This window comes from Danio rerio, chromosome 7 (assembly GCF_052040795.2).
Source record: "Danio rerio strain M-AB ecotype USA chromosome 7, GRCz13ab, whole genome shotgun sequence".
Taxonomy (NCBI): domain Eukaryota; kingdom Metazoa; phylum Chordata; class Actinopteri; order Cypriniformes; family Danionidae; genus Danio; species Danio rerio.
In genome coordinates, this window is record NC_141027.1 from 2,354,277 (window position 1) to 2,378,504 (window position 24,228).

The 24,228-nt window shown below is 41.3% G+C and overlaps 1 protein-coding gene across 1 annotated transcript in view; it reads right to left on the reverse strand.

Annotated features, from left to right (window-relative positions):
* Positions 1–846: 846 nt before the first annotated feature.
* Positions 847–24,228, reverse strand: part of LOC137490250 (uncharacterized) — a 32,391-nt gene continuing 9,009 nt past the window's right edge. The window contains exons 4-12 of the mRNA XM_087260360.1: positions 22,263–22,521; positions 20,669–20,814; positions 18,112–18,370; positions 16,627–16,772; positions 16,006–16,285; positions 4,647–4,786; positions 2,354–2,445; positions 1,303–1,405; positions 847–1,205 (exon numbers count right to left, since the gene is read on the reverse strand). Of these exons, the coding sequence (XP_087116486.1) occupies positions 1,186–1,205; positions 1,303–1,405; positions 2,354–2,445; positions 4,647–4,786; positions 16,006–16,285; positions 16,627–16,772; positions 18,112–18,370; positions 20,669–20,814; positions 22,263–22,521 (1,445 nt within the window). The 3' untranslated portion in view covers positions 847–1,185. The remainder of the gene's footprint in view (positions 1,206–1,302; positions 1,406–2,353; positions 2,446–4,646; positions 4,787–16,005; positions 16,286–16,626; positions 16,773–18,111; positions 18,371–20,668; positions 20,815–22,262; positions 22,522–24,228) is intronic.

Below are 24,228 nucleotides of genomic sequence, written 5' to 3' on the forward strand. Positions count from 1 at the left end.
GAATAAATGAATTCATTTCAGAAGCTTAACTGCAAATGACAAATTGAGATCTAAGATTGGCATCAAAAACACGTCAAAAATGATTACAGGACAGTCCTATAATTGATTTATGATTCCAATGTTAGATGCTAGATGTTAGTGCATCTCAAGGTGCTAGATGTCCAATGTTAGATGTTAGTGCATCTACAAGGTATTCACAGACCTTCCCCTCATTTTACGTCACAATCTTATTCCAAAATTCATTAAATTCATTATTTGATTAGTTTAAAACATTTGCAAATTTATTAAAAATAAAAACGGGAAAACTGCACTGCCAAAAATAGGAGTGTGATGCTCGTTGCATAGTGCTCCAATAGACTTGATGCTGTTATTGGCTCCAAAAGGGAAGGGGTCTGGATGCAGACTTGGTGCAGGTGAAATCTGAGCTGCCTCCAATGCTTTTTAATGCCCTCACCTAACCCCACCTCTAACCTTCACAGTGACGTCACTGAGATATTCAGTCCCAGCTTACTTCATCAAGGCTGCATCCAGATACTATTGGACAAAGGTGCTTCAATAAAGTTTAGAGGAGGGATAATTTTAAGCTATGGCTACATTGTGTGTGGATTTTAGGGTGCCAGAACTCTTCTGATTTAATGATTTGTTTTTGCTTTGATTTTCTTAATGTAACTTTCAAATTGAAAATAACTTATGATTAATTGCTCAGCCCTAATTTTTGGGCAATTTCACTAACCTGTCGGTGAGTAAAAATCACATCATCGTGCATTGTAAACTTGTTAATAATCTATATGTTAGACCCTTAAATAAGTGTTTAATAAAATAAACAACTGAATAAATACACAGTGGCAGTTTTTCCAAACTCTTTATAATTTATTTCACTGCAAACTCAATGAAAATGAGTTATTTATATTATAGTTATGAATACATACAGCATGTTAGAGTTAGAACTTATATTACAGTGAGATATCAGTGATAAAACAATGACATGTGAGCAATTTCAACTTGACCTAAAATAAAGTATCTAATAAACAGCACAGTAAAGGTTATGAATATTGATCTGGATTTACTTCAGTATGTTGTTTAGTCAACTACAGTAGGTTTTATTTTCTCTCTAGAGTCTTACATTAGCAGTCAAAGTGAATTAGAAACTATTGAGTCAAATTCTCAATGATACTTTCCAGAGTGTCACGGCACCTTGATGCAATCTGTAAACAAAACAATTTTGTCTGTATTACTTCACATGTTGTGTTAATAATAATGCACATTCATGCTGGTTATTTACAATTTTGAGAACAGACTCACGCTGAGCAGGTGTCATCTTCTGCATTCCCAGCACCATTTTAGGGCTTTCAGACCAAACAAATGTCATGTTTGCGTATCCTTTACCAGCGAGAGCAGATTTCAGCTGAAAATGAGAGATTCAGTTTGAATGAGATTTTCATGAAAGAATTCGTAGATTATATACAGAGCTATACAATATTTTTTCCATTTCATTAAGTTAATTTTCTTGAACATTAATTGAATCAATTAACATCCAGCTGTCCAACTTTTAAAGACAAACTCAAATTTTTTAAACATTCTTAAATAAATAATGTTTAGATAATTTTTTTTTTCTATAGTGATAAATGAAATAAACCACGCTCAAACATGCATGCAATTTGAGGTATTTCCCTCAATTAATCAAGGACAGACTGATAAGATTGGAATTTTTTGGCCAATATATTTAGACCAAAAAAAAAAAAAATTATATATATATATATATATATATATATATATATATATATATATATATATATATATATATATATATATATATATATATATGGTCGATTTGGATACTGATAGTTAAATTTATGAATTGTATACAGTTAATTCTAGCACTTTTTAATTAAGTAAAAAAATACATGACAATAGTCAAATGTGATGTAAATATTTAGATAATACAGTTTTATTTTTAAATTACAAAAGTAGAGCTAGTCTAACAGGAACAAATGAAGAAAAAAATTATAAAAAATTTAATAAATATTATTTTATAATAAACAGGAAAATTCAAGAAAAAAAATATATATAAGAGTTTTTTTTTAATAACTCATTGGAATTTAAATGCTTTATCTTTATATTTCTAGTTAGAAACAGGTTAATAATAATTATATGAACATAAACTTGTCATATAATATCATACAGCTGCCCCCCTACTTTTAAGATGTTTGCTACACCCCTGCCTAACATTAATGTGGTTTTGAGTAAAATAGACTGAGTATTATTTTTTTGCAGATATTTCCTTCAGGTCTCACCCAGCCGTAAGGGGGCGCTGTTGATTTGTATTAGATTAAAATTTCTGTGTTTTTTTTACCTGCTGAAGAATGTTTTTACTTATTGTCTGGTCGGTCAAATCCATCGTGGAGCTAAAGAGCATCCTTACAAATGATCTTCCTAAAACAGGACCTAACAAACAAACAAATGTAGACGTTCAGTTATTTATTTAAATGCATAAAACGCACCAACAATAGACATTATACAAACGACAATCTTTGAGTTTGTGTTTGATAAAAAAGTAGTAATGTTTAATGACACATGTTGTTTTATTTCATTAGAATGCACACTATACACTTATTTTTCCTTCAGGTAAGGTTGTTATTACATAATTTAAAGCAAATCAAATAAGTAAAATTAAAAAATAAACATAAAATTTTCATTGTGCTTGTTTACATGATCTGTGTCAGGATGTGTGGTTATTTACATATGTATTTGTATCCACTTCATCTTCATCTTCATGAAACAGGAAAATGTTTACTAATGTTTGCCAGCACCAAAGAGTTCAACACAATCTCACGGCAATTCGTAACTTTTTGATTTAGTTGCTAATTCGTATGAATTCGTACAATCTAATACGTACAATTTAGCATGATTTGCTCATCCTCCAACCACGCTTGAGTTTAGGGGTGGGGTTAGATGCCACACCTCCTTTTTAAAATCGTACAATTTCGTACGACTGAACTTGTAAAATTCGTACAAATTAGCCAATAAACAGACAAAAAATTAAATACTTACGTTTTTTTTTTTAATGAGATCTGGCTGAAGAGTTAATAATAATAAAGCTGCAGAAGCTGCAGACCAGACGCAGAACGCATGAACAAATTGCGATATTCGCGCGTAAACAGCCGCGTGAACATTTGAGTTTACTCTCTTTATTCGTGTTTCAAATCCGCTTCATTCGTGCATCAAATTCACTTCAGAACAGATGCGGATTCGCGTAATGAACAGGGCTTCTGTCTGCGCGGAGACTCTAGCTTCATAGCTAAATGGCTAACATGGATTTTATGAAGAAAATAATAGTTTATGTGCTTTATGAAGGGTGAAAAGCAGCGTTGATATGTTTAGGGTCGTGTCTAAGTTAACTAGATTCTTTCAGATGCTTTCAGCTCTGTGAGCTCATAAACTCCTCCAGAAACTGAACCTGGATGATGGAGGCTTTCAGCGGTGCTTCTGACTGAGCCCAGCCCAGTTTGATGAAGTTTTTGTCGGTGTCAAATGGAGGATTTCCCCCGGGACACCTACAACAGGCGATATGTCATAATCACGCCCCCACAAGAGCAAGCTCCTGATTGGTTAACGCGGCTCAAATGTCTGCTGAAGTTCAGATTTTCGAACTCGAGCACTAAACGCGCAAAACGATCAACTCGCTCTGCGCCATTTGCGCGTATCCCGTCATTCGCACCGCGCTACACGAGCATTTCGCATCATTCGCGCGTATCACGCCGCAGGATGTCTATTTACGCATTTGCATTGACTTAACATGTAAATCACTTGCACTTGAAGCACGTTCCGCATCTGGTGTGAATGCAGCATTAAAACACATGTCTGCACCAAGCCCCACCCCCAGAGTATATAGTCTAAAGCAGGGGTTTTCAAAGTGTGAGACGTGCCTCCCCTGGGGGGCGCCAGAGCATGTCAGGGGAGGCGCGGGAAAAATATTATGTAATAAAAATATAATTATTAAGTTTAATTATTATATGTATTTTTTATTATTTTTAAACGTTTTAATTAAACAAAGCTAAAAAAAAAAAATATGTCAAAAATTTTAACCAGAAGGCCATAGCTGTAAATTCGCTTCTGTTTGGCAAGCCCGCCAATACAGGTATATGCCTGCTAATCATGCTGCTAATACAATGGATCGGTTTCTGAGACCCCCCGATTCAAAGCCTTCAAGTTCAGGGCTTAAACCCAAAAGACGAGGATATGATGATCAGTATTTGAGTTTAGGATTTACGTGGACAGGACCAGCTGATGAACCACGACCTTTATGTGTGGTTTGTCAAGATATTTTGGCTAATGACAGCATGAGACCCGCTAAACTTCGGCGACACCTTGAAACCATGCATGATGAGGTTGCAGGAAAACCTCCAGAATTGTGTGTGTGTGCGCGCGTGTGTGCGTGTTTGGGAGGAGGGGGCGCCAATGGATAAGTTGTGTCAAAAGGGAGGCCCACTGTCTTAGACTTTGAAAAACCCTGGTCTAAAGCGATCAATGATTGGCTCCTTTACTAGAGCATCCCCATTGGTTGTTACATTTCCACCTATTCAAATCTTTATGAATAGCACGCCTTGTGTACATAATAGTTAAGCAATAATACAGTTAAAGGTTACCTTTTCCAAATACCTCCACCTCACACAGGGTGAGCATCTGAAAGTCTCCAGGAAGGATCAGATTGATGTAACGTCCTACCATCCCATTACATGTGTAGTTGTAGGACTCACCCATTGGAATACCAGGAACAACCGCACATCTACAGATAGCCAAACAGGACATTCAAACACTAAAATATATACAGTAACTTTTTAGTTTACTGTACTCATAATATAAAAATAAATAATTTGCTATCTTCAATTATGTTAATATTAAATTAGAAACGGGGAGGCAGGGGGGTTCCAGAGTGATGAATAGTTTGGGGTAAGAAGAACTTAGAGTTTGTCTTGTTTCTAGCTTTCAAATATCTAAATAATCTTATTTATTTTTATTTTTTTATTAGAATATGCAAAAAGGTACTTAAATTGGAATCATACAAATACAAAAAAACATCAACAAAAAACCATAACAAATCAACAATAAAAAACAAAACAAAAACAATATAGTCAGTTAGGTGTGTGTCTGTGTGTGTGTGTGTGTCCATGTAAAGGTAACTTGGTGGAAAGATCAGATTACATACATTAGGAACAATATCAGCCAATAAATGAAGCAAGTATCGCAGATACAAGTAAAACAGATAAAAAAGAAACCAGTCAGTGTTAGGAGAAATCACGGATTCAATAATGCAGGTAAAACTTAGAGTTTATTTCAGTGGATCAACCAAAAAGCACCTCACAAAGAGGAAATAGAGCAAAAAATAAACAGTTCAAAAAATATGTGAAATGCTGCCTGGAGGAGAATAGTGGAACAATTCCCAAGGTTGACCACACGGTGGCGGACTTGCAGCGTGGTGAGTGTCCGTGCTCAGTGGGCGGAGCGGTGTGACTCAACTCCGCGTACGGCGGACGAAGCGGCCGGCAGGCGGAAGTGCGGAGACGCTGGTGGGCGGAAGATCGCTGATGGTGGCGGCTACACACCGCAAAGGACAGATGGCGTGATCTGACACCAACACGCAGGTTCTGAGAGGACAGAGGAGATAAGAGCAGATAGGGCAAGAACGAAACCAAAACTACAGAACAAGGAGTCTAGAAACTCGACAGGACATGACAAGAGGGTGATCAAACACAATAGATCTCGGACGAGTCGCATAGACAACACACAAAGACGGTCTGACAAAAGGTGGAGAGACAAAGAGGTTTAAATAGGGGATGAAATCAATGAACTGCAGGTGACGACCCTGAACGCTAATGAAAAGATGATAGGATAACAAGAAGGCGGGGAAGAGACACGCTAAGGATGACGCACATGGTGAGCTGTCATAACAAAAGGCGCGTGCTCCAGAAAAACATGCAGACGACACACTGGGACAACAACACCACAAGGAAGCAGGTCAGAACACACTCTTAACAATACCCCCCCCTCCGAGAAGCACCTCCTGGTGCTCCCAGAGGGGGCTCACCTAGTCGTCGTCGAAACTCCCCAATCAACGCCTGGTCCAGAATATCCCGAGCCGGTATCCAAGACCTCTCCTCCGGACCATAGCCCTCCCAGTCCACCAGATACTGAAAACCCCGGCCCCGGCGTCTCACATCCAGGAGACGTTTGACCGTATAGGCCAGAATGCCATCCACTAGACGAGGAGGCGGAGGGGTCGGGGGGGAACCACAGGATTGAGTTGGGACCTAAACACAGGCTTGACCCTGGATACATGAAAAACAGGGTGAACTCGACCAAGCATATCAGGAAGCTTGAGCTGTACTGTCACCGGACTCAAGACTTTGGTGATCCGGTATGGCCCTATGAACCTGGGTGCCAGCTTGCGTGAAGGCACCCGAAGAGGCAGGTCCTTAGTAGATAGCCATACCCTTTGACCACAAACAAAAGGAGGGGCAGGGGTCCGGTGACGGTCAGCCGCCCTCTTGGTCCGTCTGGAAGCCCGGGCCAGGGCCTCCTTAGCCTCTCTCCAGGTGCGGCGACACCGACGAACAAAGGCAAAGGCAGACGGAACCACGGCATCGGGTTCCTGAGCAGGAAATAAAGGGGGTTGGTAACCAACAGAACATTGAAATGGGGACATACCTGTAGATGCTACTGGTAGTGTGTTGTGGGAGTATTCAACCCAAGACAACTGCTGACTCCAGGAACCAGGATTCTGAGACACCAGACAGCGGAGAGTTCTTTCGAGATCCTGGTTGGCTCGCCCAGTCTGCCCATTAGTCTGGGGGTGAAAACCTGAAGACAGACTCGTAGAGGCCCCGATCTGTCTACAGAACTCTTTCCAAAACCGGGAGACAAATTGTGGCCCTCTGTCAGAGACTATGTCCATCGGAAAGCCATGGATCCGAAAGACATGGTCAATTACCACCTGAGCAGTCTCCTTCGCAGATGGGAGCTTGGGTAAAGGGATGAAATGGGCCGCCTTGGAGAAGCGGTCCACCACCGTCAAAATGACAGTGTTTCCTCTCGACAGGGGTAAGCCAGAAACAAAGTCAAGAGCTATGTGTGACCAGGGGCGAGAGGGAATGGGGAGAGGTTGTAACAGACCAATGGGCGGCCGATTGGAGGTCTTGTTCTGAGCACACACTGAGCAAGCCAACACAAACTGCCTGGTGTCTTGGGCCATGGATGGCCACCAAAATCTCTGTCGGATAGTTGCCAGCGATCTCCGGGTCCCTGGGTGACAGGCTATTCTGGATTCATGACCCCACTGGAGGACCTCCGGTCTTAACCGGGCGGGCACGAACAGACGACCCTCTGGACACCCCTCTGGTGTTTCCTCCTCTCGTCCGGCCTGTCTCACCCGTTGCTCAACGTCCCAAGAGAGAGACCCCACCACCACCTCCCTGGGTAGGATGGTTTCTTGGACAGCATTCTCTTCGGGAGCGTCAAACAACCGGGAAAGCGCATCAGGTTTGACATTTTTGGAACCAGGCCGGTACGAGAGGGAAAAGTTGAATCGGTCAAAGAAGAGTGCCCAGCGGGCCTGACGAGAATTTAATCTCTTGGCTGAACGGATGTATTCTAAATTCTTGTGATCCGTCCAGACCAAGAATGGATGTGCTGCCCCCTCCAACCAGTGACGCCACTCACCCAGAGCTAGCCTGACCGCCAGCAGCTCTCTGTTTCCTATGTCATAATTTCGTTCAGCTGGGCTCAGGCGGTGGGAGAAGAAGGCACATGGATGCACTTTTCCATCCCTTGGGGACCGCTGAGACAGGACCGCGCCTACCCCCAACTCTGAGGCATCCACCTCAACAATAAACTGCCGTTCAGGATCTGGAAGAGAGAGGACAGGAGCAGTGATGAAATGGGACTTAATAACATCAAAGGCCTCCTGAGCCCGACTATTCCATGTGAACGGTACCTTAGTGGAAGTGAGAGCCGTTAAGGGTGCAGCGACCGAGCTGAAGTTCCGGATGAAACGCCTATAGAAGTTGGCGAACCCCAAGAACTGCTGCAGAGCCTTTCTAGAGTTGGGGGTTGGCCACTCGGCCACGGCCCTTACCTTAACGGGATCAGCTTTGATCCCCTCCGTCGAGACAATATGTCCCAGGAACGAAACCGACTTGGTGTGGAACACGCACTTCTCCGCCTTGACATACAGCTGGTTCTCCAGCAGCCGCTGTAGCACCTGACGAACATGCTGAGTGTGTACCTGCTTAGATGGGGAAAAGATGAGGATATCATCCAGGTACACAAAGACAAATCTGTTTACCATGTCCCTCAGCACATCGTTGACCAGGGCTTGGAAGACGGCTGGGGCATTAGTGAGCCCAAAGGGTAAGACCCGGTATTCAAAGTGTCCCGTGGGCGTGTTGAATGCCGTCTTCCACTCATCCCCCTCATGTATCCGGACCAAATGGTAGGCATTGCGGAGGTCTAGTTTAGTAAAGACCTTGGCTCCCTGCAATAACTCAAAGGCAGAAGACATCAAGGGCAGAGGGTACCTGTTTTTAACGGTGATGTCATTGAGACCTCTGTAGTCAATACAAGGACGCAGAGAGCCATCCTTCTTTTTAACAAAGAAGAACCCTGCCCCTGCCGGAGAGGAAGAGGGACGGATGAGATCGGCTTTAAGTGATTCTTGAATGTACCTGTCCATGGCCTCTCTTTCTGGACGAGAAAGGGAATACAATCGACCCCTGGGCGGAGAAGAGCCTGGGAGAAGCTCGATGGCACAGTCATAGGGCCGGTGGGGAGGCAAGGATGTGGCCCGGGACTTACTGAAGACCCGACGCAGATCGTGGTATTCCGGCGGGACTCCAGAGAGGTCCACTGCTTCAGCCTGCAAGACATGAGAGACAGAACCCAGACACGGAGCAGAACCCAAACACAAAGCAAGACAAGACGGACTCCAAGATAACACAGAATTACTAGACCAATCAACGTGAGGGTTATGTTTGGTTAACTACGGGTGCCCCAAAACTATGGGAGAACTCGGGGAGTCAAAGACATACAAACTGATAACCTCACGATGATTGCCGGAAATAACTAGACTTACGGGAGGAGTGGAGTGAGTGATGGAGGTGATGGTAAGACCATTCAAGGACCGAACAGAGATGGGAGAGGAAAGGGGGATGGCAGGAATGCCCCAGGCTTCAACAGTACTACTATCAATAAAGTTGCCTTCAGCTCCAGAGTCGATGAGAGCCGAACATGAGTGAACGACATCTCCAAACTGAAGTGCGGCTGGTAGTGAGGTGCGATGCATGGGGGTGTCAGAACAGGGGAGTGTGCCCACCAGTATCCCCCTCTTTACTGGTGAGCGGGGGCTTTTAAAGGACACCGGACTGCCTGATGGCCTGGTTTCCCGCAGTACAGGCACAATCCCTTAGCCAGTCGATGCCGCTTTTCCTGGGTGGTTAGTCGCAGGTGTCCTAGCTGCATAGGCTCTTGATCTGAAGCCAGTGAGGGTGGATAGGATGAGTTTGAGACTACCTCCTCCTTTCCCCAGGGAAGCCGGGTCATGCGCCGATGTTGACGACGATGAAGACGCCGCTCCACTCGAAGGGCCAGGTCAACCAGAGTGTCAAAATCATGGGGAAGATCATGAGTGGCTATCTCGTCCTGGATCTCGTCATCCAGGCCGTCCTGAAACCTCGCTCGAAGAGCCGCCTCGTTCCATGCACAGGCTGCAGCCAGGGTCCTGAATTGAATAGAGTAGTCAGTTACGGAGCGACCATTTTGACTTAGCTGGGCCAAAGAAGAAGCCGCCTCATCACCCTGAGCTGATCGATCGAACAGCTTAGTCATCTCCTCTCTAAACTCGTCAAAAGTGGCACAAAACGGAGCCCGAGCGTCCCACACCGCCGTGGCCCAGTCGCGGGCCCTGCCCTTCAAAAGAGTGATCACAAAGGCCACTCTTGACTCCTCCGTGACATAGCGACGTGGCTGGAGTGCAAACACCAGTGAACACTGGGATAAAAAGGACCGACAGCAGCTGGGGTCCCCGTCGTAGGAGGGTGGGTTGTTGGCATGTGGCTCATGCTCTGGGTGGAGGAAAGCGGCTACCTGTCTGCCGACTCCGACATTCAGCTGGAGCTCCTGGACTAATGTGTTGAGTTCGGCCACCCGTGCAGTCAGAAACTCAACCTCCTGTGACGTAGCTGTTAACTGGGTGGCATGTTGCCCCAGAAGGATGCCTTGCTGGGTCACTGCGTTCCGGACTTGATCAGCACCCGCTGAATCCATAGTCTGGTCAGACCGTTCTGTTAGGAGAAATCACGGATTCAATAATGCAGGTAAAACTTAGAGTTTATTTCAGTGGATCAACCAAAAAGCACCTCACAAAGAGGAAATAGAGCAAAAAATAAACAGTTCAAAAAATATGTGAAATGCTGCCTGGAGGAGAATAGTGGAACAATTCCCAAGGTTGACCACACGGTGGCGGACTTGCAGCGTGGTGAGTGTCCGTGCTCAGTGGGCGGAGCGGTGTGACTCAACTCCGCGTACGGCGGACGAAGCGGCCGGCAGGCGGAAGTGCGGAGACGCTGGTGGGCGGAAGATCGCTGATGGTGGCGGCTACACACCGCAAAGGACAGATGGCGTGATCTGACACCAACACGCAGGTTCTGAGAGGACAGAGGAGATAAGAGCAGATAGGGCAAGAACGAAACCAAAACTACAGAACAAGGAGTCTAGAAACTCGACAGGACATGACAAGAGGGAGATCAAACACAATAGATCTCGGACGAGTCGCATAGACAACACACAAAGACGGTCTGACAAAAGGTGGAGAGACAAAGAGGTTTAAATAAGGGATGAAATCAATGAACTGCAGGTGACGACCCTGAACGCTAATGAAAAGATGATAGGATAACAAGAAGGCGGGGAAGAGACACGCTAAGGATGACGCACATGGTGAGCTGTCATAACAAAAGGCGCGTGCTCCAGAAAAACATGCAGACGACACACTGGGACAACAACACCACAAGGAAGCAGGTCAGAACACACTCTTAACAGTCAGAGTTAGGGAGTAACAACAATGCTTAGTAATGTATGAAAGTAATAATGACGGTAAAAAGAAGGAAAGGACTACAGTAATAATAAATGACAATGATAATAAATCACAAGTGCTACCCCTACTACTACTACAGAAAGTTACTTATATTACAACTACTACTGTTGCTACTACAGTCCCAAACTACAACTATTACTACTATAATGTCTACTAATACTGATACTACTACAACAATGACTACCACTACTGATACTACAGCGTCTACTATAACTAATACAACAACGTCTACTACTACTACTACTACTACTACTACCACAATCACTGCTACAACAACATCTACTTCAACGACAACTACTATTGGTACTACTACACCAACAACGATTACTACTGCTGCAACGACACTTTTACTACTTCTGCTACCACTATACCAACTACATCAACTACTACAGGAACTAATACTTCATTAAATCACAATTACAATCGATGCTACTACAATGACTACTACTACAACACCAACAACGACTACTACTACTACTGCTACAATGACACTTTTACTACTTCTGCTACCACTATACCAACTACATCAACTACTACAGGAACTAATACTTCATTAAATCACAATTACAATCGATGCTACTACAATGACTACTACTACAACACCAACAACGACTACTACTACTACTGCTACAATGACACCTTTACTACTTCTGCTACCACTATACCAACGACATCAACTACTACAGGAACTACTACTTCAATAAATCACAATTACAATCGATGCTACTACAATGACTACTACTACAACACCAACAATGACTACTACTACTACTGCTACAACGACACCTTTATTACTTCTGCTACCACTATACCAACTTCATCAACTACTACAGGAACTAATACTTCAATAATCACAATTACGATCGATACTACTACAATGACTACTACTACAACACCAACAATGACTACTACTACTACTGCTACAACGACACCTTTACTACTTCTGCTACCACTATACCAACTTCATCAACTACTACAGGAACAAATACTTCAAAATACAATTACAATCGATACTACTACCATGACTACTGCTACAACTACTACTACTACAACAACAACAACACTAACTACTGCAACCTTAATAATGATAATCGTATTAATACTTATATTAATGATAATGAAAAGATAACAGGAGGACAGGTCAGAACAGTAATAGTATTAATGATAACAAAAGTAAAGTAATACCATTAATGTCAAAAGTAACGGGGTGATCTAAACAATCTTAAATCAAGGGCAGCATGGTGGCACAGTGGATAGCACAATCGCCTCACAGCAAGAAGTTTGCTGGTTTGAGCCCCGGTTGGGTCAGTTGGCATTTTTGTGTGGAGTTTGCATGTTCTCCTCGGGTTTCCCCCACAATCTAAAAACATGTGGTACAGGTGAATTGGGTTGGCTAAATTGTCCATAGTGTATGTGTGTGAATGTGTGTATGGATGTTTCCCAGTGATGGGTTGCAGCGGTTGCATCCACTATGTAAATCATATTCTGTATGAGTTGGTGGTTCATTGCGCTGTGGCGACCTTAGATTTTTTAAGGGACTAAGCCAAAAAGAAAATGAATGAATGAATGAGTCAAGAGGTATTTACAAGAAAAACATTGTTTTATGGCAAAACTAAAAGCAAAATTATTTTACTTACACTATTGGCAGATTATTTTGCTTGTTTTAAGAAAAAAGTCACATCACTTTGACATATCTGCATATCCTAAGCCAGGTCATGGTGCCAGCGGTCTCAGGAGGGAACCAAGACTTTCCTGAGCAACCTAGGCTGGCTTTTCGATGTGGAGGAGCTGCTGCTCTACTCCAAGCCCCCGAGTGACAGAGCTCCTCACCCTATCCATAAGGGTGCGCCCTGCCACACTGTAAAGGAAACTAATTTTGGCCACTTGTATTTAAGATCTTGTTCTTCCAGTCATTACCCAAAGTGTATGACCATAGGTGAGAGTAGGAACGTAAGGAAGAAAACCCCAAGACACTTGAACAACTCTAACTAAGGTAAGGATTTTCCTCCAACCTGGAGATGACAGGCCACTTTTTCTGGTGGTCCATGTCTGATGAAGCAAACAGAACAACGTCATCTGCAAATAGCATTGATAAAATGTTGTGGTCCGCAAATCAGACCCCCTCCTTCTCTAGGGTGCACCTAGAAATTCTGTCCATAAAAATTATGAACGGGACCGGTGACAGGGCAACCCTGCGGGACTCCCACATGCACTGAGAACAAGTCTGACTTTTGGCAGCAATGCGAACAAAACTCCTGTTCTGTTCGTACAGGGACCAAACAGCCCTTAACTGGGCTGCCTCTGACCCCATACTCCCAGCGCACCCCCCGCATAATGCTATGAGAAAAAACTGCGTTGTTCCGCCTGTATCCAGGGTTCAACCATCAGGTTGAGGTGCATAGGGTGTATGTAACTCAGCCCCGCTGCTTTGTCACACTGTGGCGCTTCAACCTACCTCACTGACTTAAGCTTGGGTGATGGATGAGCCCCTGCATCTCCAGTCTCTGCTTCCTCACTGGAAGACATGTCAATGTGACTGAAGAGATCCTTAGAGTATCCCTTCCACTGACCGACAACATCCCCAGTCAAGATCAACAGCTCTGCAGTTTTGCTGTAAACATTGTTGGTGTAGAACTGCGCTCCCCTCCTGAGGGGCTGAATAGTTTGCCAGAATCTCACTCACCAGGTGGTAATCAGTGGATAGCTTTGCTCTTTTCTTTACCTGAGTGTTCAAGGCAAATGCTCAGAGATCAGATGATACAACCACAAAGACTGTCATCGAGCATGATATTTCCCTGCAGAAAAATCCAGCTTAAACCAACCTAGGCTGGTTGGCTGGTTTTAGCTGGTCGACCAGGCTGGTTTTAGAGGGGTTTTGGCCATTTCCAGGCTGGTTTCCAGCCATTTCCAGCCTGGTCTTAGCTGGTCAGGCTGGAAACTGACCAGCTAAATCCAGCTAAAACCAGCTTGACCAGCCTGGTTTAAGCTGGACATAGATGGTTTTGGCTGGGCTCCCAGCCTGGCTAGGCTGGTCAAGCTAGTTTTAGCTGCCCACATAGCAAAATGTCTCTGGCCCAGCTCTGGCCCACACAATCAGGTTTTGCTTGGCCCACATGCCGCAGTGAATTACGGTACATGACTGGACCAAATCTGGCTTCCAGACAAGGGCCAAACACAGACAATATCTGGGCCAAGTCTCAGCCAAGTTAATAACTCATAACTGGGCCTGAACTGGGCCAGATAGGTTGGTGTGTCACGATTGCAATGAAATTGATAAACCCATGGAGTGATGCGCTTTAGGCACACTATGGGCACGCTTTTTCTCAAAGTGACCTGATTGGTAGAATTTTTTTTCTTTACTCAAAAATGATTTTAGTGTATTTTAAATGTGGGTCAAGACTGGCCAAACTCACATGGCCCACTTATCAAATTTTTAAATCTGGGCCAAATACTACATTTTTCATCTGGCCTAAATCTTGTGTGCCGCCTTAAAGACGGTGCCACCTCTGCCAAACCCGGGCCATGTTTGGCCCACATGCTGTATGAAAATGTCAAATGAATGCCTGCTGTGCCAGCTTTATGCCAAATCTGGGCCAGAATTCTTTGCTACTAGGGTGGTCATCTCCCAGCCTGACCAGCTAAGACCAGGCTGAAAAAAAAAGCTGGAAACCAGCCTGGAAATGGCCAAAACCCCTCTAAAACCAGCCTGGTCGACCAGCTAAAACCAGCCAACCAGCCTAGGCTAGTTTAAGCTGTTTTTTTTTCAGTAGGGTTGTTATAAGTCCCACAACAGAGCACCACTCGAATTCAGATCAGGTCATTCTTCCCAATGACACCTCTCCAGGTAACAACGAACACTAAAGTCCCCCAGTGGAACAATGAAGTCCCCAGTTACAGCACCTTCCAGCCCCCTCCCAAGGACTCCAAGATGGCTGGTACTCTACACTGGTGTTTGGCTCTGACCTCAGAACCTGTTGTTCACACTCACAATGGAAAACTTCAACTTGGCAGCTAATTTGTGGAGCCATAAGCCCACACCAGCCCGCTGTGTCATGCCATGGGCAACTCCAGAGTAGAAGAAAGTTCAGTCCTTCTCATGAAGGGCTCCAGCTGGGCATGATGGTGAGCTTGACTATCTCTAGTCGGTAACGTTCAACCTCCTACACAAGCTCTGGCTCCTTCTTTCCCAGTGAGGTGACATTCCATGTCTCAAGAGACAGCCTGGCAATTGGGTTGTCATGGTTCTGATTTTCAACCACCACCCATTCCACAATGCACCAGCTCTTCTGGCTCCTCCTGCAGGTGGCGTGCCTGTGGGAGGATGGTCCCACATTGCTCCTTTGGGCAGACCCTGGCTGAGTTCTGTGGGATGAAACTCGGTCAACAGGCTCTCGCATACAAGCCCCAACCCCAGGCCTGGCTCCAGGGTTGGGCCCTGGATGTGCCATACCTGGTGATGTCATAGTCCTCATTAATTTGCTTCTCCTAATAGGTGTTTGAACCTCACTTTGTTTGTCAACTAAGACCTTTTTGCCATAGGAGACCCTACCAGGGGCATTAGCCCCCAACAACATAGCTTTTAGCATCACTTAGGAAGTCAAAGGCGTAGAGGCACCATGATAAGGTGGCGGTTCATAGAGAAATCCTTTTAGCATATTATTTCTGAAAACAAGACAATTTTTTTTGCTAGAAACAAGACCAAAAATCTATATAAAAATATTTTTTTTTGCAGTGTAAATCATTAAATAAAAAATAAATATTCAGTCATAAAAATTGAGGTAAAGTTTTCAATTAATTTAAGGTCATATCGCCTACTTTAACAACAGCATTACACTGTCTAATGTTTTCTTCAAGAGTCTTACATGGGGTTGTTGTTGCCGTTGTTCTCCAGAGAGCTTCCAATGTGAATCTCCAGGCCTGTCATTTGTATTGCATTGCTGACGTTTCTGTTAGTGATTACCACCCTGTTGATAGCATAAAAATAAAGCAGATCCACCCTCAGCCATGGGCTTGTCTCAATAAGGGTGGAGGAACATCCTTTATTGATCTGCTGGAGACCTCTATCTCCATCAATGGCCCTGTCTGCAGACCAGTCCTTGGATGTTGATGATTGTGTAGCAACTCCAACACTTGCTCTATTGTCTATAAAATACAGTAAAGGTGACTTATTATGCCCAAGATGTAATATAAGTCTCTGACATCCCTAAAGTGTGTAGTGAAGTTTCTTTTTGATGACACGTAGAAAGGGAGAATGTCAATCAAAGTGTTTCTGCAGACTGTTTTGATCAAGTCCGATTATGAAAAAATACAATGAATTCCTTCTTGTCATTAGACACTGGTTATATTTACACACTGCTGATGCACACAACTGTGTTCAAACCTGGTAAATACAGCATTTTATGACAACACAAGGGTTAAGTAATCATTTTACATTTTGAAAGTATGACATGATATTTCATAAGTGTCGCACAGCATTGACTTGCCTATTAAATCCCCGTAGATTTCAAGCTCACAAAGCGTAAGAATAGCCATATATCCAGGAACATGAACAAACACGTAACGTCCCACCATCCCACCGCAAGAGAAGTTGGTGGAGGTTACAGGTGAAGCATTAGGAATCTTAGTACATCTACAGACAGAAAAATCATCGGTTACATGCCTTTCTGTTCATCCTCAGCTGCAGATAGATAGATAGATAGATTCTTTCTTGTGTGTGCGACTCCTAGAGGCATTTAGGTCATTTTGATAAAAAACTATTGTTTTTTCTCATAGAGCGAGTTACATTTAGCTAACACTTTAGTTCAGGTCACAATTCACGCTATAAACTACTGACTTATTACCTGCCTATTATTAGGATATGACCTGTTATTAAAAGTAATCAAGTTTGACCTTATTTTAATTCAATTCAATTCACGTTTATTTCTCTAGCGCTTTTACAATGTAGATTGTGTCAAAGCAGCTCCACACAAAAGATCATAATGAATTGAAACCAACCCAGGCTCATTCCGAAAACGTAGCCCCGCGGATGTTTCTGGAGACCGCGATTTACGTGGTACGTATGGCCGGATTTCGTTTTTTCAAGCAAACGCTGTGGGGCGGCTGTGGAGGGTTTTCTGCCCCAACCAGTTTGTCCGCTTAGCTCTTAGTGTTACATCGGCGGAGCGGAGGCACGGAGAAGGAGGAGGAGCCGGTCGCTGTGACGACGACCGGGTTTGAGTCCGGGGAAAAGCGGTTCTAGAAATTAGTTAAGATAAAAAACAGAATCCAAAAAATAAAAGTGAACAAGTTTGCATCGGGGCGAGAATGCGGTAAAACCCGAAAACGCGGTCGAAATCGGACGAGGGCTTTTGTTTTTTGTTTTTTTTACATTTCTGGACGGCTTTTGTGTTGCTTGGGACAAATGGTCGCTCGACAGCAGCCTCTGGCGGCTTTTCACGCAAGAACAGCACGGGCGTGAACGGCGCACGCATTTGAGAGGCAAAAAAATGCGCACAGCGCCCTCTCGCGGATTTGCAAAAACAAAAACTGCACAAATACGTACCTCCCGGGACGTATTTTGCGGTCTCCAGGAACGTCTGCAGGGCTACATTTCCACAATGAGCCTGGGTTGATTGAAACAATGTAGTTCAGTTTTCAGTGTTGATGTTACTTTCAGTTTAGCTCAGTTCAGTGTGGTTAATACATCTCTAATCCTGCCCGACAACTAAACCCACTTCTAACTAACTAAACAGTTTGTTAGTAGTTTGTCAAGCTAGTAGTTTTAGTAATTGTTTGTTAACACAGTGAATTGTGACCTAAACTAAAGTGTGAACTAAATTGTGTGAACTACATGAATTTTTTTTCTTTTACAGTGATTTGCTTATGCCCTAAACTCTTCATTAATTCCAAATAAAGCAACGTTTAGATTACATATTAGTACATCATTTTTCATGTACCGCTATTGTAAATAGTTACCGAGAAATACTCACGAGGGGTTGTTGTAAGCATATGAAGGGTCATTCCCGATGCGGGTTGTGGTACCGTTTAACGGTACATAACCTAAGTTCAGTGAATTAATCATAGTCACAACGTTAATTCTGTATTCATTCAGCAGATTCAGTCTTATCCATGGGTCAGGCTGAAAGGTGGTTTGTGCACAGGTTTGGGGTAAACCATCAAGAGCATTTCTAGCATAGGAGCTTCCCGTCTGTGATGCCAGAACAGCGGTGCGCCATAATGCTGCGTTCTCTGAAAAATAAAGTAATGATCAGTATTGGGGTGATACTTAAAACAATGATGTAGTAATAATTGACTTACGCTTTAAACAATGAAGTGTGATTAGTGTTTAGTTGAACTAATTAGCTTTAAAAAAAAACTAATTGCTGAATTAAAATGAAAGTAGTCACATTGAATAATGAGCTTGATGAGGAAACGACTGAACGAAAGCATTTTAAAAGTTTGATATTTGAGCAAAAATAATCCTTTTTTAGTTTTATAGTCAGCTGACCACCAGACATTGACTGGAATAAAAAAGAAAATCGAAAGCAAAAAATTCAATTTAGTTGTATGTGCTGTTGATCGCCAGAAATTGACTGAAATAATAAAAATAAAATTTAACATTTGAAGCAAAAAAATTAAAAAAATTAATTAAAAATCTATTTTTGTTTTATGCAGATAAACAGCCAGAAATCAACTGAAAAAAATGAATAAATAAAAAAATAAAAATAAAGAATAATAAATAAAAATAAATAAATTAATTAATAAAAAAAATCTGTTTTTGTTTTATGCAGATAAACAGCCAGAAATCAACTGAATTTTTTTTTTAGAAATGAATGAATAAATAAAGAATAATAAAAATAAATAAAAAATCTATTTTTGTTTTATGCAGATAAACAGCCAGAAATCAACTGAATTAAAAAAAAATGAATGAATAAATAAATAAAAATAAAGAATAATAAATAAAAATAAACAAACAAACAAATAAATAAATAAAAACAAATTTAAGGCAAAATAGTTTTGTTTAATACAGATATACAGCCAAAAATCTACAGAAAAAAAATACATACATGCATACATAAATACATACACACACACATACATGCATAAATACATAAATAAATCCATAATTATATAAATAAATAAAAGGCAAATAATTTCAGTTTTGTTTATTGTAGATAAACAGCCAGAAATCAACTGAAAAATAAACAAATAAACAAACAAATAAATAAATACATTTAAGGCAAAAAAAAAAAAAAGTGTTTTGTTTTATGAGAGATTGAGCTATTGGAATCAGTATTAGAAACATAAAAAAATAGTTTTTAGTTAAATTAATTTGTTTTATAACATAAATTGCTAAATTACAACTAAGTTGGCACATAGAATAACGCACTCAAACAGAAATTGACTGAAATTAAAAAAAAAAAAATGTAATACTTAAAGCAAAAATTCCAACTTTTGTTTTATGGCAGATTTTATGTGCGTTTGTTCATGTTTTATTAATGGATAAGTCTGAAGCACACTGTAAATAAGTTCTGTCAATTTATACAAAGCTATTAATATTATACGCAACTGTTTCTTCAGATACATACTCAAATATCGGTTCAGTATTCGCTATCGGCTGATTTCCAGAGTTGAGGTATCGGAATCAGAATCGGTAAGGAAAAGAACAACTTAGTTTTTAGTTTAATTAATTTGCTTTTAAAACATAAACTTCTGAATTAAAATTAAAGTAGTCAAGTTGAATCATGCACTCGATGAGAAATTGACTGAAATAAATCAAAAACATGACTGGACGACCAACAGAAATCAACAGAAATAAAAAATTTAACATTTGAAGCAAAAACAATCTCATTTTTGTTTAATGCAGATAAACTGCCAGAAATTGTCTGAAAAATAAGTAAATAAACATTCAAGGCATTTTTATTTAATGGCAGATTGTATGTGTATTTGTTCATGTTTTATTAAGGGATAAGTCTGAAGCACACAATAAATTAAGTCTGTCGATTTATACAAGGCTAGTAGTATACGTAACCGTTTCTACAGAAGCACACAGATATCGGTTCAGTGCTCGGTATCGGCCGATATCCACAGCTCAGGTATCGGAATCAGTGTCCGAAATGGAAAGAGAAAGGGACAAATTGTTTTTAATTTATTTGCTTTAACACATAAAAAATTGCTAAATTAAAATGAAAGTGGACACACTAAATCACGCAGTCAATGAGAAATCGACTGAAAAAACCAACAATTACAAAAATTTAATATTTGAAGCAAAAAACTATCCCAATTTATTTTATGGCAGATTGTATGTGTATTTGTTAATGTTTTATTAATGGATATGTTTGAAGCACACTATAAGTCTGTAGATTTATACAAGGCTACTAGTAGTATACACAACTACAGATACACGCTCATGTATCGGTTCAGTACTCGCTATCGGCCGATATTCAGAGCTCAGGTTTTGGAATCAGTATCAAAAAGGGAACAACATCCCTAATTACGATCTCAATTACGTTTGCAAATCAATTTTGACTAATCAGCCAGCCCTACCTGGCATATATCCGTAGACGGTAAGCTCGCAGACATTAAGAATCTTTCCAGTTCCAGGAATCAGAAAAATGATGTATCGTCCCTCCATCCCACCGCACGAGAAGTTACTAGTTGCTCCAGCTGCCATAGAAGAGATCACAGCACATCTACAGACACAAAGACCCGCTGTTATTATGTGTTCCCCATTCGGGAGGGGAACTTCAATGCTATGTGAAAACTTCCACTATGGGGATTTCATCAGAATCCAATCATCTGAAAGAGTATATAAACAGGCCAATGAAATGCCAATGAGTTGACAGCGTTAGCATGCACAACTGTCGCTATTTACAATCAGTTTGGACTATAAGCGCAGTGAGTATACATGAGTATACATGGCCCTAGATTGACTCCATGGAGTCTTCTCATATGTTCTTTTATGAGACCCAGAATAAACAACGATATGAAGGCAAGAATTTGCACAGTGTACGCCTGATTTCAACACAACGCAGCTACATTTGTATTTGAAAAAGAAAAAGTCCTTTAAACATCACTTGGGGAAATTGTAAAAACAAATAAAATCTGATATTGAAGTGGTTTTTTAATTAACTGCACAGCTGCAATTAAATGATATCAGTAAATAAAAAAATAAAAAATTAAAATTTGAATAAGCTACATATATACAGTTGAAGTCGGAATTATTAGCCCCCCTAAATTTTTAACGCCCTGTTTATTTTTTCCCCTAATTTCTGTTTACCTTTAACGAGGAGCCTGACACGGAGGGATCCATTAGCAGTATATTTAATAGACACAGTTCGATCACAATCATACAATACACACTCGCGTGCGAACTCACATCAACAGTATTTAATATGGGTCGAAGGGCTGGCGGCTGACAGACACAGGGTTATATAACAGGCATGGATCAGTGGCAAGCGGCGTGGTTCAGAGTCCAGATACAAGCAAGGTTCGGGGCAGGCAGAAGGCAACTCAGAGTCAGTAACAGTCCAGGATAATACACGGGAGATCAGGCAAGGGAATAACGCTCAGAGATGTTAGCCGTGGCAGAACAAGACTTCGCACTGAACTGGTGTTTGAGTGTGGCTTATAACAGGTAGCGTGCGTCGTTAGCGGGATTGGTCTCAGGTGTGTGCGCTGATCAGTTTAAGTGGATGATGTAATGCTAAAAGTCCGGAGATGGTGGCCTCTGCTGGCCAGCGAGGGGAATGACTGGGACCAAGTCTGTGACATTACCGGAGGGAAGATTGTTTCAGCACATTTCTAATCATAATAGTGTTAATAACTCATCTCTAATAACTGATTTATTTTCTCTTTGCCATGAGGACAGTAAATAATATTATATTATTACTAATAATTTTGTCCCAAAAATGGTGTTTAAAAAATCAAAAACTGCTTTTATTCCAGCCGAAATAAAACAAATCAGACTTTCTTCAGAAGAAAAAATATTATCAGACATCCTGTGAACATTTCCTGAATCTGTTCAACATCATTTGGGAAATATTTAAAGAAGAAAAAAAAAATCAAAAGGGGGCTAATAATTCTGACTTCAACTGTGTGTACATCAGCAAACAAACAGAAATGTCAGAGAAATCCTCACACTGGGTTGCTGAAAATATCATCAGCAAAAATGCCGACACGAATCTCCGCTCCATCTATCCTGGTGAAAAAGGCACCGTCTACATTGGTGAATTTGATTGTGTTGACTTTGTATTTGCTCCTAAGCTCCAGCTCCCACCAGGGGTTGTCCTCGGTCTGGGTGTGGGAACAGCTGCCAGGGTCTCCATCCACACCATTCAATGCAACTAATGTGCCGTACTGGGATGACTGTGATGCACTTCGCCATAAGGCTACGACCTCTGGAAAAGATCAAAGTCAATAAAAACAATAACTTTACTTAAAGGGGTGTTTATAAAGAATCAATACACCTTTATAATCAGGACACACTGTAAAAATGCAGGGACACATTTCTTCATGCTGTCACAAAATGATTAAGTTAACTCAAAGTCTGCATGAACCGGAAACTGCGACTGGTTTTTCTGTGACTCAGTTCCTAGAGAAACAAAATATTTAATGAGAAAAGCAGTGGGCGTAGCTTGTGTTTTCTACTGCGAGCTGATTGGATTTAGTAAAGTAGGCGTTTCATTTAGAAAGATGGTGAGAGTTATTACAGCCTAACAGACTTCTCCTGGGGCCTGTTTCAGTAAGGAGGTTTAAACAACTCAGAGTTTAAACTTGAACTCTAAGTTGATTTACCGAGAGATTAAAAACTCAGAGTTTTCGGTTTCAGAACAGCAGATCTGAGCTGGGTCAATCAACTTTGAGTAGACCAACTCAGAGTTAAGCGCGCGCACCGTGACTATAAAAAGGCATTATCAATGGAGCGCAGACATTACGAGTGACTATGGCAATATCTTATAAAAGAGATCAGCATTTCTTTCTCCAGCTGAACTTGATGTTCTCATGCAAAGTTATAGCAAATATGAGCGTATATATTTGAAAAGAAGCAACCATCAGTGAAACAGAGACAGCCAGGGAAAACAGCTGCTCAAGTTAATGCGTAATTTTTAATTTTAAGTATTTAAACATTTAAGTATAATAAAATAAGTCATGGAATGAGTGACGTTTATACTTTTTTCTAAACTTTTATACACTTTTATCAGTTTTAATAGATTTAACAGTGCACTTGTGTGTCTGCCTTTTTATTGATCAAGTGATAGAGGTTGATATAACATTAAGAAGGTAAGCAGTAATAAAATTATTTTTAGACAGAATAATAATCCCATTAATCTAGTAACAGTGCATGTTGAAGGTTAAGGTAATTATTTATGATGAAAAAAAGGACAAGCCTCGTGCGTGACTTTGTTCTGTGTGTGACAAAAATGTAGGCAATAGCTGTTTCCATCAAAATTACATAAATTTGTGCAACACTGGAATAAAATAAAGCAGCGTTTTTACCCAAAGAGTCGAAGAGAACACAATCGTCACTTCCTGATTAACTTGCGCCAAATATCAACAGTAAAAACAGAATTACTGAGGTAGAAGAAGCTGCATCAATGATTTTTTATTTAATTAATGTACCTGAGCCTCAGAAGACAATTGACACACAATGAACACGTGGGGGTGTTTGAAGCCAGACGCGGAGATCTTGACACGCTCCAGACGCTCGGAGGTAAATAATAATATACACTAATACTGAAACAGTTCAGGCATTTTAGAATGACTAAAACAACATTTAAGATGTTCTACTGTGTGCTCAGTCTGCTAGTTTGTCCATTCACACACATTTTCATCATCATCTCTAACAAACCATTTTTTTAATGTATATACTGTAATTTGTTAAGTGCACTTCGTAGTTTATGTGCATCTTATCAAATAAAAGTTTAACCTACTCAGTTAAGCACATGTTTTATTATGCGTATTTTCAAAAGTAATGTGAATCATGACGTTTCCATCAATCTTTTTTATGCACATCTCCAAAATGAGCTCTAAAAGGTGAGTGGAAAAGTAAGGGTAATGCGAGAAATACGCTTCATCTTTAAAAAGGGGAGGAGACCGACAGAAAC